This window comes from Diplotaxodon limnothrissa, linkage group LG2 (genome assembly GCF_057381915.1).
Source record: "Diplotaxodon limnothrissa isolate DT_005_m linkage group LG2, D_limnothrissa_male_GT1.1, whole genome shotgun sequence".
Lineage (NCBI taxonomy): Eukaryota > Metazoa > Chordata > Actinopteri > Cichliformes > Cichlidae > Diplotaxodon > Diplotaxodon limnothrissa.
In genome coordinates, this window is record NC_140597.1 from 25731148 (window position 1) to 25746184 (window position 15037).

General features: G+C 40.2%; 2 protein-coding genes across 2 annotated transcripts; one reads left to right on the plus strand and one right to left on the minus strand.

Moving 5' to 3' along the window:
• The first annotated feature begins 534 nt into the window (after window positions 1-534).
• Window positions 535-1547, plus strand: insb (preproinsulin b). Its single transcript, XM_085368944.1, has 2 exons — window positions 535-727; window positions 1402-1547. Exons 1-2 carry the CDS (start codon window positions 538-540, stop codon window positions 1545-1547), a joined length of 336 nt encoding a protein of 111 aa, XP_085225070.1. The 5' UTR covers window positions 535-537.
• Window positions 1548-2377: 830 nt separating this feature from the next.
• Window positions 2378-9100, minus strand: hmmr (hyaluronan-mediated motility receptor (RHAMM)). The gene is made up of 19 exons (XM_085368957.1): window positions 9055-9100; window positions 8700-8798; window positions 8519-8610; window positions 8334-8411; window positions 7995-8183; window positions 7809-7895; window positions 7616-7727; window positions 7469-7534; window positions 7244-7317; window positions 7060-7127; window positions 6621-6979; window positions 6383-6531; window positions 6043-6257; window positions 4799-4915; window positions 4494-4673; window positions 3670-4395; window positions 3508-3580; window positions 2710-2886; window positions 2378-2578 (listed from the first exon to the last, which is right to left on the minus strand). The coding sequence occupies exons 1-19, from the start codon at window positions 9098-9100 to the stop codon at window positions 2378-2380; spliced, it is 3108 nt and encodes a 1035-aa protein (XP_085225083.1).
• Window positions 9101-15037: the final 5937 nt, after the last annotated feature.

A 15037-nucleotide genomic window follows, 5' to 3' on the forward strand; every position in this document is an offset into this window, starting at 1 on the left:
AAACTTAGAACATTACAAAAATATTACATTTTTGGGGATGATTTTCTATTTAGAAAAAGATTATCACTATATGTTGCATTAGCCTTGTGAAAAACAGAGTGAAGACCAAGTGCGTCATCAAGATGTAACATTTCAAATGATCCTCTTTTCTCAAACACTGAAAATTTGGAGAATACGACAACTCTTCCACAGATCTTGTTTTTCAAATGGCATTTCCATCAAAGAATGCAGTATTAGCTTTTCCCCCCCTCTCTCTCCTTTCTAAATTTTGAGTTGGGGTATTGCCACGTGCCTCATCTTTGCAGCTATTAGGTAGAATCTCACAAGAAGTTATTAACAGAAAATGCCAGGAAAAGTCATCATTCGGCATCACTTCATGCTCTTTCACTCCTCCAAACCTTCAGGCATTATGTATTAATAACTGAATTCACTTTTACACTTTTCTTTGAAACCCAACACAATAAAAATCTGAATAGCTTTCAAATGTTTGTGTATGAAGTCCTCTTTTTTGTCCTTTGTTCAAGCGGTCTCCCTCGTATGGCCAGGGTATCATGGGCAGTGTCCATGCTGTTACTGCTGATGCTCTGCTCTCCAGGGGGGTCTTCGGTCCCCCTCAAGCATCTGTGTGGTTCCCACCTGGTGGACACCCTCTACTTTGTGTGTGGAGAAAGGGGCTTTTTCTACAATCCGAGCCGGACCCACAAGCGTGATGTGGAACATCTGCTCGGTAAGACCACCGTTCTGCTTCTCTTTTTTTTTGACTTGTGTAAAATAAGCTCTAATTGTCCCCTTGATGGTGGGAGTTCAGAAAGGAACAGCATGACATCACCCCAAGACCCCAGTGGTGCTTTGTGTGTCTAGTCTCTGAACACAGTGTTCAAAGTTCAGACTCAGTCTAATGAAAATGCCAAATTGGATGCTAGCTGGAAGAAAAATGTTTAGGGACAACATGCTGAAAACTTTACAGAACTATATCAATGTATTGAGTCATCATTAGTGTGCAAAGCCTAACTCCAGGCTCCTCTGAGTTCAGTGGTGTAGCCAGGCTTGTGGTTTGTAGCTTTCAACATCTATGCTGTGACAAAACCAGTTGATCAAAATTGTGAAATCGCTAAATTATTCATTATGTTATTTCTAGAAACTTTTTTGGATCTTCCGCATCAAACGCTCTATTGATGTTTCGACGTTAACATTAGGGGTGTAAGCTATGATATGCCTCCATTAGCGCTCCATCATATCTCCTACAGACTAACAAGACTAAATGGATTGGGGAGATCAGATTAACTAGCCATTAAGTCTCCGTTAAAGTGTGAACAGTAAATGGTATTTTGCGGAACTGGAGATTTGCACAGCAGCATCAGGACTTAACACAGGGCTGTGGAAACTTTCTCCACTTCAAAGGGTTCCTGTCTAAAAGGGCCAGACAGGACCAGCGACTGTGGAGGGCTTTGTCGGGCCGCGACGAGCCCAAAGTGAAGAGAGGGATCGTGGAACAGTGCTGCCACAAGCCGTGCAGCATTTACCACCTGGAGGGCTACTGCGACTGACTCGCCACTTCAGGAGCACCACTCATAGCCTGTAAAAAGGTCCTGAAGTCAATTTCTGGCCTGATACTTGCTGGCTATGTCTTATCAACTGAAGGAAATAAAGCTTCCTGACCCATAACCCAAGGCTCTTCTCTGCAAAGATGTGAATTTGTGTTTTTTTTGTCGCTCATATATAGTGCAGCTGAAACATGGGCTGTGGTAGCCTTTTGCTGTACTCCAACCTGTGGCTGCAGTCCTAGAGTGCTCTCTTCTGGCTAAGGATAGACATGGCCAAAATGATCCAAATGAGAGAAAAGAAAAAAGCTCCTTATAAAGCATTTCTACACCTAGCATGTGAATAGGTCTCAAGAACGATTGGGCACAAGAAGAGTATTAAAATTTGTCTTTATTTACAGAATAAGACAGAGCTTTTCCCCATGAGATAATTACTACAACCCTAAGATTAATGAAAAAGATTAAAATTCAGTTAGCAAAATGCACCTTGGATTTTTAGCCAGTTATACTTTTGATCTCCAATTGTTAGCATCTAAGACTTTATTCCATCTTTTACCTCATTAAGTTTAAACAGTTTTTGTTAAAAAAAAAAAAAAAAAAAAAAAATCCAAACAAAATGTACACACTAAAACAAAAGGCTGTAAAACCTCAGTTTACACTCTCATAACCCACAGATACTAGATCTCAGAAAAGTCTCTTGGCAGCACTGCTAGCAGAGTCCTAAAGCCCATAATGGTTTCCTAACAAAACAAACAGAGAATCAGAGTTTTAAAAACACTTTAGGAGTTACATAAAAATGAGACTCATCCACAAAAAAAATGTCATAGTTCATCTCATCATTCCTTCAAGGTTCTGGCCAGATGAAAGTGCTTACCGTCTTTAAGCGGCTCAGACGTTTCAGTTTGCCTGTTCTCCTTATCATGTTGGAAAGCTTTGCTGGGGTCAAACCTGCGGCGAGGCGCACCGGGGAGCTTTGACTTCACTTGCTCCAGATCAGTCTTTAGCCAGCTCACCTGAGAGCGAAGCTTAGACACCTCCTACACACACACGAAAAAAAAAGGGAAAATAAATAAATAAAAAGAAGGTGGGGAGGGTGTAGTGTAGAGGCATGTTAGCTTGAAATGATGTCTGCGTTTTGGAAGGCAGGCAATTCTGCATCACGTTTTACCTGTTTCAGAGAGATGTTCTCATCCTTCAGCTTCACCACGTGTTTGATCTTCTGCTTCTGGTTCTGGTGTCCCAAGAGGCGAGCGTAAGCGTCAGCCAGTTTGTTTAATTCCTCCTGGTTTGCCCCGTTCTCATTAAGTAGTGCATTTCGCTCTGCTGCAAAGGCATTGAGCTGTTCCTGCAGACACACATTAATTAGTTTTCACTATTATTCTGATAACTGTGTGTTCACAGAAATGTTATGACATCAACATTCATTTTGATTTGACCACTTGATGAATACACATCTCCACTCTTCAAATCTTCACCAACTTCTGGGAAAAAAAAAAAAAAAGTCTTGCCTTTTAGTTGCTTAAAAGCACTTCAATCGGTAAGACTAGAAAAGTACTGTGCAAGTACTGCTCCATTCACTGCTAAAAACCTCCACTTTTTTCCTCTCAATCACCTTCTTCACCAACTGTGTCTGTGAGCCATTTGATGCTGGGTGAATAGAGTAAATTGGGATTATTAGAACTCTGGAGCTCCAAAGAGAGTGTGTAGAAGTACTGAAGCTGTTAATTGAGCTGAAGACAACTAAAAGACAGCCTGAACAGCAGAGGTGGGTGAGAAATATCTGCGGGTTCATATGTGGCAGTTTTATTTTGCTGGTAAGATAAACATAAAGTGCATGCACCCTGTCAACTAAACCAATTAAACAAGGAGGGGTTTTGCTGTTATTAATCTAAAAATACTAATTAGTCCAACTTTAATGAAAACGTGTGTGGGTTTCTATGAGTTGTCATAAAAATAAATCACAGACCTGGAAGGGCTTGACTTTGGCAAACAGCTCCTCATATTGTTTCTTCCAGTGCTCGGTCTCTGAACTTGAAGAACTTAAAAGAAAGTATATGATGAGTTAAAAAATGCACAAATTGTAACAGCAAAAACCTCCGGAGGACACACAAAGATCAACCTCTCTCACCTCTTCTCTTGTGCTTCAGTTATTTGTCTTTGCAGTTCCTGCCGCTGCTCCTCCAACTCCCACTGCAGCGTAACCTTCTCCTGAGTCAGTACTTTTACCTGCTCTCTTATAGCTCGTACGTCTTGTCGCACCTCATCCAACACGAGCTGCAGAGCTTGTGTTTTCTCTTCTGCGAGGCCTAATTGGGCCCGGAAGCTCTCGGTTTCTTGTTCAACCTCATCCAGGTGAGACTGAAGCAGATTTCTGGCCTGCTCGGCCGTGCTAAGTTGATTTTCAAGATCCACCTTAGATTGGTCTCTGAGCTCTACCTGAGACAGTAGACCTTTCCTTTCCTCCTTTAATCTCTCGAGCTCAGTCTGTAGTATGATCACCTCTGACCTTAGCTGCTGGTGGTCTTTCCTTTCAACCTCACATGCTTCCTTCTCCTCCTGAAGGGCGATCTGAATTTTAACCTTCTCCTCTCTTTCTTGTTTGAGCTGTGTCGTCATTTCCTCCTTTTCCCCACTGATTTCCTCCAGCAGTTTCTGGGCTTTTTCCCTCTCTTTTTGGAACTGAGCTACACTCTGACCTCTCTCTTCCCCCAGTTGTCCCAGTGCGTCTTCTTTCTCCTTTTTCTGCAGCTGTACCTCCTGCTGTAGCTGACTGATCTGAACAGCGTGGCTCGCCTCCGCGGCCTTCATCTCATCATCTTTTTGTGCAAGGCAAGCCTGCACCTCCAGCAACATTCTACAAAGTCAAAGAGAAAGGTAGAAAAGTGACAACTTTAGCAAAGGTAGAAATTTTGTTTTAAAAAAAAAAAAAAAAAAAATTTTTTTTTAGGATACCTCAAAATCTGCTCGCTGGCTTTCACTCCAGCTAACTGTATCGCCTGCTGCTCTTTTAACCATTCCCTGACTCTCTTGATCTCCTCCTCCTTCTGTTGAAACCCTGTGAGGATCACCTCCTTAATTTCAAGTTCTAGCTCTCTCTGCCTTTCCTTTGCTTCCTTTAAAGCCTCTCTGGTACTGAAAATTAAAACGAGCATCCCGTGAAGCCCACGCTCTGGCAGAAATCCACATTTAAAGCAAGCACAAATCAAACTGGCTTTTCAAGAGACACATCCAAGAACTACAGACGCTTGAGCGCTCACCTTTCCAGCTCCGTGACAGTTTCTGCCATCTTGCTCAGGGACTTTGTGTGCGCCTCTTCAAGCACTCTCACAGCAGCTAAATGCTCCTCTTTCACAGCTGCCATGTCATTGCTTTTACTTAAAAAAAAAAAAATAATAATAATAATAATAATAATAATAATAATAATAATAATAATAAGACACATTGTCAGTTTACGTTCCTAAAACACCCAATTCACTATAACAATTGACAGAAGTATCAAAAAATATACAAAATCAAATAGCAGTGGTCACATAATGCATCAAGTAACACTGCATTTAGAAAAACAGATGAGACAGTTTTTCAAACTTTTTCTTCCTCAACTTCCTAAAAACATTAATAAATTACTGTATCTTTGGGTTTGGATTTTTTTTAAAAACACATAAATAAATAAATAATAATATTGGAAGATATAGTGGAATAACTGTGCTCGCAACAACAGCAGGGGTTGTTGCGAGCACACATCTACGGTCTACGTAACGAGGTGATCTGGGGTGAATACTTCAACTTTCATAAACTATTCGCTTCATGTTGCCTTGTGAAAACCCGTCCACTGGGATTTCCTCCTGATGCCACTGACTATCACAACTGGAGGAAGAGCTTACTGATGCTATTTGAAGAAAACTGGAGCTCTATGGTTTAACTTCACTTTTATGTAGTGTTAACGGAGTGAACTTGTACAAATGTAAGTGGAATAATAGGACTTTCTGTTTTCTCATGAAACTGCTCCCTTAATTTCATTCCAATTACCTTGTCGGCTGCAGCGAATATTCTCGTGTTGCCAAACTTTTATTTGTGTTTGGTGCGAACAAACCATAAGAGAATTAGTCTATGGTATGGAATAACCTTGAGTCGTAATAAAATCTTCGCTTGCAGCCCTAGCTACAAGGTGCACATCATCAATATTAAAGTGACGTGGCCCTCCAAACCTCTTACATTTACCAGACTCTCAAAAAGAGAAAAGAAAGAAAACATGGTCACCAAGTGCCCTCCTTTCTTTATACACCAAGGATGAAGTCAGTACATTTGGAAACTTTAAATTGGTCTAAAACAGAGACAGTGACCCACTGACTCCGTCATGCTTGTGATGGACTGATGCACAGCAATTATTTTCTCCCCGCTTTATTTACAGTGCATGCCAGGACATGCTGCCAGTCTAGTGGGTCAAAAATAGTAACACATGGGCAGTGACACCCATCAGTTTGCTTGCCCTTTGGTTGCTCACCTCTCCAAAAGTGCTTCTGTATCACTCAGCTGTCTCTCCAGCTGCCTTTGGAGGGTCTCCCGACTCTCTGTCATTTCCTGATTATTCTGCTCCTGTTCTTCCATAAGGGCAAGCTCTCCCAGGACCTCCTCCATCTCTTCCTTTAGCTGTCTGAACCGATTCTCAGAATCCTCTCGCACCTGCTCCACTAGCACAGATAGGGAGTCCACTAATGACTGCAGGGAGAGGTGAAAAGACAAAAAAAAAGAAACAATAAGTTACAGCTTAAAAGTTATTGCACTGAGTTTTGGTTAACAAAAAACAACAGCAAACCCAACAGACAAGAAAAAGTTTGTCTCACCCTTTCCTTTGCCAGTTCCTCAGTAAGCTTGGCATGTTCTTCCTGGAGCTCAGTGCATCTCTTTGTCTCCTCTTTTTTAGCCTCCTTTAGCAAGCCCAGCTCCTTCTTCAACTCTTCCACCCTCCTTAGTCCCTCCTCCTGAGTCTTGCCTAAGATATATAAAAACAAGAACTTCACAAACCTGGAATTATTTTCTGTACCTTGAATAGCCAAAGCCACTGGCTCAGGATGAACATACTTCTCTCTTCCTCGGAAAACAGACACCTCTGTTCAAGATGCGCCACTCGCTCATCCAGCTCCTTCTCCGTTCTCCGGAGCACCTCCCTCAGTCTAGAAAGCTCTGCTTCCTGCTGGCCTACTGTCACTTGAGATTCTTGAACATCTTGGTTGGCTAACTTTATTTGTTCCTCCATGGCACTCATAGAAGACTTCAGCTCCTGCTCTTGTTCCTCCAACTTCTTTTCCATTTCCCATAAAGCATCCTTTGTTGACTGCAGCTCTTGCTGGAGTTTGCGTACCACCTCCTCTTTTTGCCGCAGCACATCTTGAGTGGTTTCAAGCTCAGAAACACACCGCTCTAGTTCGGACTCCAGCTGCCTGTGGAAAAATGACAAATGAACATATAAGACACGCAGGAAGGATAAATTTAATTAGATATACATTAAGCGTTTGCTCACTTTAGTTTCTCCACTTGGGAACCAGCAACAGTGTTCTGTGTCTTCTCTTGAATCTTCAAGCGGAGCTCCTATGGCCACAAAGATGGATTAAACATGACTTTCACAATTTATGAATAAAAGATGGGGGAAGACAAATTAATAAATACATATTTGCAGCATGTGGTAATGTAAATCTAGTTTATACCTGGTTTTCATCATTGGTTGCATCCAGGTATCCCTGCACTACACGGATCTCCTCCCTGAGCTCCCGTATCACAGCTGGCAGAGAATGCAACCATTAAAAAGAAACACAGTAAAGGTGATGCTACTTGCTTACTAATGTTATTCCCAAGTCAAAGATGGTGAAAATGTTCATTTGCCTTCCAGTTCAACTCAACAGACTTTGTGAAAAATCCAAAAGAAAACTCACCATGTAATCGAGCATTTTCGTTTTCCAGATCTTCATTCTGACTTTTTGTCACCTGATGGAGGTCCTCTAGAGAAAGATAGCATCCCTAATTAGTTCACCTACACATTCTGCATATGTAATAGATAGATATATAGTCTTAAATCTTACCCAAGTCTTTATTCCTGTCCTTTAAAGCTGCGAGTGTAGCCCTTGCAGCTTGTAGGTCAGTTTCTAAAACTTTTATTTGGCCTTCAGTGTTAATCTGAAGTACACTAAATTCCTGAATAAAAAAAAAAAGACAATTTATTACTGCACATGGGTTAATATTAAGGTAGGATTTAACAAACTGAATGAATCATACCTGGTTTTTCACATCCAAAGTGTTCCTAGCTTCCATCAACTCCATGGTAAGGGAATTGATTCTCTTTTTTGTTGTATCAGCAGACACCTTGAAAAAAAATAAAAAATAAAAAACACCCACCATTCAAGTCCAAACACACTCATGACGGTATTTCTAAATACAAGTAGAGCCTAGATATCATCATACCTTGTTTTTTAGGAACTCGTTGACTTTCTTGAGTTCAGCTCGCTGTCTCTCAAGTGTGGTAACACTGGCAGTGAGCCCGGTCCTTTCCCTGATTGCAGCCAACAGCTTGGCCTCTACCTTCTTTAGCTCTTCTTCCAGGGCGAGTACCCGACGATCCTGCTCCCCACGCTGTTGCACCAGGGACCGGATCTGGGAAGAATCAAAGCTCAAACTATCTTTCTGGTACAGGCACCAACAGGATGAACAGCAGCTTGAACACTTACTGGTGCACCAGTTCCACAGTAATAACTAAGGACACAAGCTACTGATTACAGAGGACTATCAATCTTTGAGGTGTACCTCCTTCTCCAGTAGTTTCTGCTGCTTCCTCTCCGCAGTCATGCCATTCCTGTCTTTCTTTGCACTTGACCCTTCAGGCTAGTTTTTGACAAGGGAAAGACAAAGGAAACAAATATTGTATATCTCAAGCAACTCTATGATCAGCAGGCTCTGCAGAGTGGCGTTAACAATAACATTAAACTCACAAGGACATCAAGCGACAGAGTCCTGCGGACAGGAGAAACTAAGGCATTTCTGGAAGGCGATGGTGGTGGCGGCAGCATAGCAGCTCCATCAGCTGAAGACACAAAAGAAAAACAGTGGTACTAACGTTGTGTTACCAGTTACACCATTTCCTGTAGCATTACATGTAGCAGAGCCACTCACCCGCTTTAGGAGGTTTGAATCGATCAGATTTGTCAAAGGATGCCACTCCTCTCAGGTCCCCAGGTTTAACCTCATAGGACCCCGGAGGAGGGGCGCAACCTTCGAACAACAAGAAGACGTTAGCTGTAATGTCGATCACCGCAATCAACAGTGGTATCATAAACACCATCAGGCCTTTGTTATGTAAACAAATAACCACCCGTGGCTATGTTTTATTAATTTATATACGTTAAACAAGAAACCCCGCTAACCAAATGTGCCTTAACGCTTGCTTAGCTTTAGCCAGCGAACATAAGCCATTTAACGTTAAGTGGTTGAATTTGGCAGCATGCTACAGCCGTTAGCTTTTACTTACCTACGTGTTCGTTGAATCTCCTCAAAGGAGCTCGTGAAAAAGACATTTTATCCCACTGTATGTGACTAACTTTGAATTTCTAGAAGTGTCGCAAAGGCTGTAGTGCAACTCTCACTGACAAGCAACGCTTCGCCGCTGAAATTTCAAAATAACGTCATGCGTAGATTTATCTGCCCGTAGCCAATAGGAATCCAGTCCCCATGACGCAGTTCCGGATATCGCGAGCGTCTTCTTTTCACAACAAATTCAAATAGCCCTCAAGTTTACTTAGAAAGTGTAGTTTCGGATTTTGTTTAAATCCGTAACTGTAGAAATTATATATTTTACTTATTTTATACACCCATTGATGTACACCTGTACAGACTTAACATACTCGTTTTCGATTTGATTTGTTTTTTGGGGGAGGGGCTTCCCCAGGTCTTTTTAAATGGCTTACCATGGACGCTTTCTCCCATTGAAAAATAAAATACCATCCATAGCTCGATTTTTTTAAATAACTAAAAATCCAAAAATAATTAAAAACAGTTTAATTGGCATAAATTGCTAAGTAAAATAATTCTGTTTAATAGAATAGCAAAAGTCTACAAAGTCCAGTTTGGTCTTTGGTCGCTAACCCAGTTAATTTTTAAATACAATGCATTCAGAAAGCATTCCAACCTTTGTTATATTGCAGTTTATCTCAAAATGATTTTTTCCCTTTAATATGTACAGATGTGCTCCACAGTGAGACAAAAAAAATTTTAAATGCTTGGTATCTATTTTTACTATAGTTCTGCAATATGATAATAGTATTAGGCAAGGCAAGGCAAGTTTATTTGTATAGCACAATTCAACAACAAGGTGATTCAAAGTGCTTTACAGAGACATTAGAAACAAGAACAAATAAAAAGCATGATTTAAAATTGATTAAAACAAGCAAATAAACTAACTAACTAATTAACAAACAAACAACAAACAACAGTATATAAAATCAAAACAGATAAAATCAGAACAGTAGATAAAATCAGTAGTTAAATGTAAGTTTTGAAATTTAAGCTTAAAGTGTGGATTTGGTGCTTTATTCAAATGCAGCTGAGAACAGGTGAGTCTTCAACCTGGATTTAAATAAACTGAGTGTTTCAGCTGATCTGAGGCTTTCTGGGAGTTTGTTCCAGATATAAGGAGCATAAAAGCTGAATGCAGCTTCTCCGTGTCTGGTTCTGACTCTGGGAACTGATAAAAGACCGGATCCAGATGACCTGAGGGATCTGGATGGTTCATACTGGGTCAGGAGGTCATTGATGTATTTTGGTCCTAAACCATTCAGAGCTTTATAGGCCAGCATCAGAACTTTAAAGTCTATCCTCTGACGGACAGGCAGCCAGTGTAAGGACCTCAGAGCTGGACTGATGTGGTCCACTTTTTTGGTCTTAGTGAGGACTCGAGCAGCAGAGTTCTGAATGAGCTGTAGTTGTCTGACTGATTTTTTAGGTAGACCTGTAAAGATGCTGTTACAGTAATCAAGCCTACTAAAGATGAATGCATGGACTAGTTTTTCCAGGTCCTGTTGAGACATCAGATCTTTTATCCTTGATATATTCTTGAGGTGATAGTAAGCTGACTTTGTTATTGTCTTAATGTGTTTTTCTAAGTTTAGGTCTGCATCCATCACTACACCCAAATTTCTCACCTGGTTTGTGGTTTTTAGATGTATAGATTGAAGTTCTCTGGTGACCTGTAATCGTTTTTCTTTGGCGCCAAAGACTATTACCTCAGTTTTGTTTTTGTTTAGCTGGAGAAAATTGTGGCACAACCAGTCATTGATTTCCTCAATGCATTTACCAAGAGCCTGTACAGGGCCTCGGTCTCCTGGTGACATTGTGATATATATTTGTGTGTCATCTGCATAGCTGTGATAGTTTATTTTGTTGTTGTTTATAATCTGTGCCAGTGGGAGCATGTAGATGTTAAACAGAAGGGGTCCCAAGATGGAACCTTGGGGAACTCCACATGTGATACTTGTCTGCTCAGATGTGAAGTTACCTATTGATACAAAGTATTTCCTGTTTTCTACGTATGTTTTGAACCAGTTTAGTACAGTTCCTGAAAGACCTGTCCAGTTCTCCAGTCGTTTGAGTAATATGTTGTGGTCAACTGTATCAAATGCTGCACTGAGATCCAGTAAAACTAAGACTGACATTTTTCCACTGTCTGTATTCAGACATATGTCATTAAACACTTTGGTCAGAGCGGTTTCAGTGCTGTGGTTCTGTCTAAAACCTGACTGGAAGGCATCGTAGCAATTATTCTGTTTTAAGAAGTAACTGAGCTGTTGAGAAACTGCTTTTTCAATGATCTTACTTAAAAACGGGAGATTTGAGATCGGCCTGTAGTTGTTCATTTGTGTCTTGTCAAGATTGTCCTTTTTCAGTATAGGTTTGATTACAGCAGTTTTTAGTGATTCTGGAAACACACCTGATAATAAAGAAAAGTTGACGATCTGTAACAGGTCTGACTCTAAAGTCTTTGAGACCTTTTTGAAAAAACTTGTTGGCAGGACATCTAAACAGCAGGAGGAGGAGTTCAGTTGACCTAAGATGTCCTCCAGGTCTTTGCTGTTAATAGGTTGAAACTGTTTCATGGTGTTTAAACAGTTTTTTGGTGGACACAGTACATATCCTGGATCTGCTGTTGATGTACCAATTGCTTGTCTAATCTTTTGGATTTTTTCAGTGAAGAATTTGGCAAAGTCATTGCAGGCCATGGTCGAATGAAGTTCAGCTGCCACTGACACAGGAGGGTTTGTTAGCCTGTCAACTGTAGAAAATAAGACCCGAGCATTATGGCTGTTTTTAGTGATGATGTCAGAGAAGTAGGACTTCCTTGCACTCCTCAGTTGTAAATTATAATTGTGAAGTTTCTCTTTATAAATGTCATAATGAACCTGGAGGTTTGTTTTTCTCCATCTGCGCTCAGCTTTCCTACACTCTCTTTTTTCATTTTTCACCAGTGTGGAGTTTCTCCATGGAGACTTTTTCCTTCCAGAGATAACCTTCACCTTAATGGGAGCAATAGTGTCCATTACATTTAACATGTTAGCATTGAAGCTATTGACGAGCTCATTGACTGACCCTCTGGGCAGGTCAGGTGTTAATGGGAAGACCTGGTTAAAAATTGCACTACTGTGTTCAGTTATACACAGTTTTGTGATCACTGTTGTTGATATATTTGTGTGGGCTGAGATTTTACTTTCAAAGAAAACACAGTAATGATCAGACAGGCCCACATCAGACACAGTAACCTTTGAAATGCTCAGGCCTTTGGAGATCAGTAGGTCAAGAGTGTGTCCTCTATTATGTGTGGCCTCTGTTACATGCTGAGTCAGCCCAAAGTTGCCCAGAGTGTTACTCAGGTCTTTAGTCCCTTTGTCCTGAGGGTTGTCCACATGAATGTTAAAATCCCCAGCAATAATTACACAGTCAAAATCAACACAGATCACAGACAGCAGTTCACTAAGGTCATTATTACATAAGTATTCAGAACCATTTACTTAATATTTTGTTCAATCGTCTTGTCTTATGCAGGGGTCTCGAACGCCAGGCATCCAGGGCCGGTGTCCTGCAGGTTTTAGATCTCACCCTGGGTCAACACACCTGAATCAAATGATTAGTTCATTACCAGGCCTCTGGAGAACTTCAAGTCATGTTGAGGAGGTAACTTAGCCATTTAAATCAGCTGTGTTGGATCAAGGACACATCTAAAACCTGCAGGACAGCGGCCCTCGAGGCCTGGAGTTCAAGACCCCTTATAGGTTATGGTCCTACAATATTGACAACATATTATTTTTTTAATTTTCTACCATTCTTGACAGAATCCAACCCAGATAGGGTTGGATGAGAAGAATGGGTGCAAAGACAATTTTTGTTTCATTTTTTTCCAAGATACATTAGGATAAATTCTGGCTAAGGCAGTGCAGCACATTTAATTTTTCAAGTCGCAAAGGTATGATATAACAACATGATTGAGATGCTACATTGATCCAGGTATAACACCAACACGAGGATATGAGAGACCCTTCCTATAGGCCACCTGGCATATGTAACAGATGTAGTATGTACACAAGCTTCATTCTACAAGATTCTCAAAACAAACAAATTTGGAAAACTAAAACCTGAAAACATCCTCAGGTGTAGGTTCAGGTGTAATACGGCATGCTGCAAGTAAATGGTAGAACCCATTGAAAAGCAAACATGCTAAATACAACTTCTTTTTTTTCAGTTAAACATTTTTTATTTCATGGAAATACAACATAATTTCAAATCCTTTGCAGGAACATTGTTGTACATTTTATATTCTTTTTCTCCACTTTTTTTTTTTGTACTTCAAAACATGGTCACTTGTACAACAATATCATAAACAAAGCCTCATGTCACAAATGGAGCCATTGATGACAATAAATTACATTTGCCATGCTAAGGTTTCGAGATGACACGCCGGTACCCTTCATTTTGACGAGATCAACCTTTAAATGAACCGCAAGTCAGACTTGAATAAATACGCTAAAAAGACACCGGAGTTACAAAAGAAACTTTCTTCATTCAAAATGGAGCAGAAAAAAGAAGGCTGCTTTGAAGAGGGTTACTTCATTTGTCTTTCTTCATAAGAAAAAAATAGGGACAAAGTTTTTGCATATTTTGATAACACTGCTAAATCTAAAGCAAAGAGTCCCACAATAGTAAATACTGACTATATTTAGGAAACTGCCCTTTAATCATAACTGACATTTTAGTTTATTACTTCTTCTTTTTTTAATTATTTGTTCCTTCGCTGTATGAGGAGAATATTTCATCTTCACCCATTCATACTCAAAACAGGTTAATCTAGTACAGCACTGTCTTTATACAACCTAGAGGTATTTTCTAATCTTTTTGTTCCTTTTTAACTCTTGAAAAAGCAAACACATTTACTCAGATGACTGTGTGTCTTTTTGCAAACTGTAAATAATATCACTGTATTCATATACAGAATATAAAAATCTTTCCAACAGACAAAAGAGGAGGAGGGGACAAAACAAAATAAAAAATAAATAAATAAAAAAAAACTACCGATGAGGTTTTCCAGTCAATAGAAGAGAGGCAAGTATGCAAAGGATGGTTAAATTAAAATATTAATAATTAAAAACAAAGAACAATTACGACACTCAACACTTCACTTTGTTCAACGGTGAAATTTACAGTGGAACTGGTTACCGAGTAAAAGCGTGTCAGGAGGCCGACGAAAAACCAGGTAAACTGAAGGCAAATCAAAGATGCAGTGTACCTCCGCTCCTCTGAAAAGCAGGCCGTGTGTGAGAGTAATGAAAAGTATATAAACGCGTCATGACAGACGCCTTGTATCATGGACAGTGGGTAGATTATTATACAGATGCATCACGATAAACAAGTTTGGGTCTTAATAGAGGACACGCGTAGAGATCGCACAGGTGTACTGGTGCCTGTGCGAGTACTGTTGGGAGACGTCGGATCACGTAAGAGCACCATGTTGGACTTAAATATATTTATATATATCTATATCTATATAATTTGGAAAATTTGTTATTTGTTGCGCCGTTTCATATCACATTTTTTAAAATCAGATAGTCTAATTTTTGTCTCTTTTGGCATTTGTATCAGTGGTCCAGCGAACAGGTAAGCAACTGAAGGAGTAAGAGAAGGCATGCACGAGTCTTGAGTGGAAGCCACACAAACGAGGAAATAAAAAGAAGAGACGTGACTATACACTTCTACCTCTGGGGTGCTCCGCTTCTCGTAAGAACCCAAAGACACTCATTTGTATTAAATAGAGGAACAGTTTGAGGAGACGTGTCTTTGGATTCTTACAGCCAATGGGGAGCTATTGTGGTACCTTACACCTCACAAAGAGCAGTAAGAGGCAGAAATTAGCATCACAGCTAAGGGGAATGTGTCTTCACTTGTGTGTGTGTGTACAATTTTCAAAGGTCTTT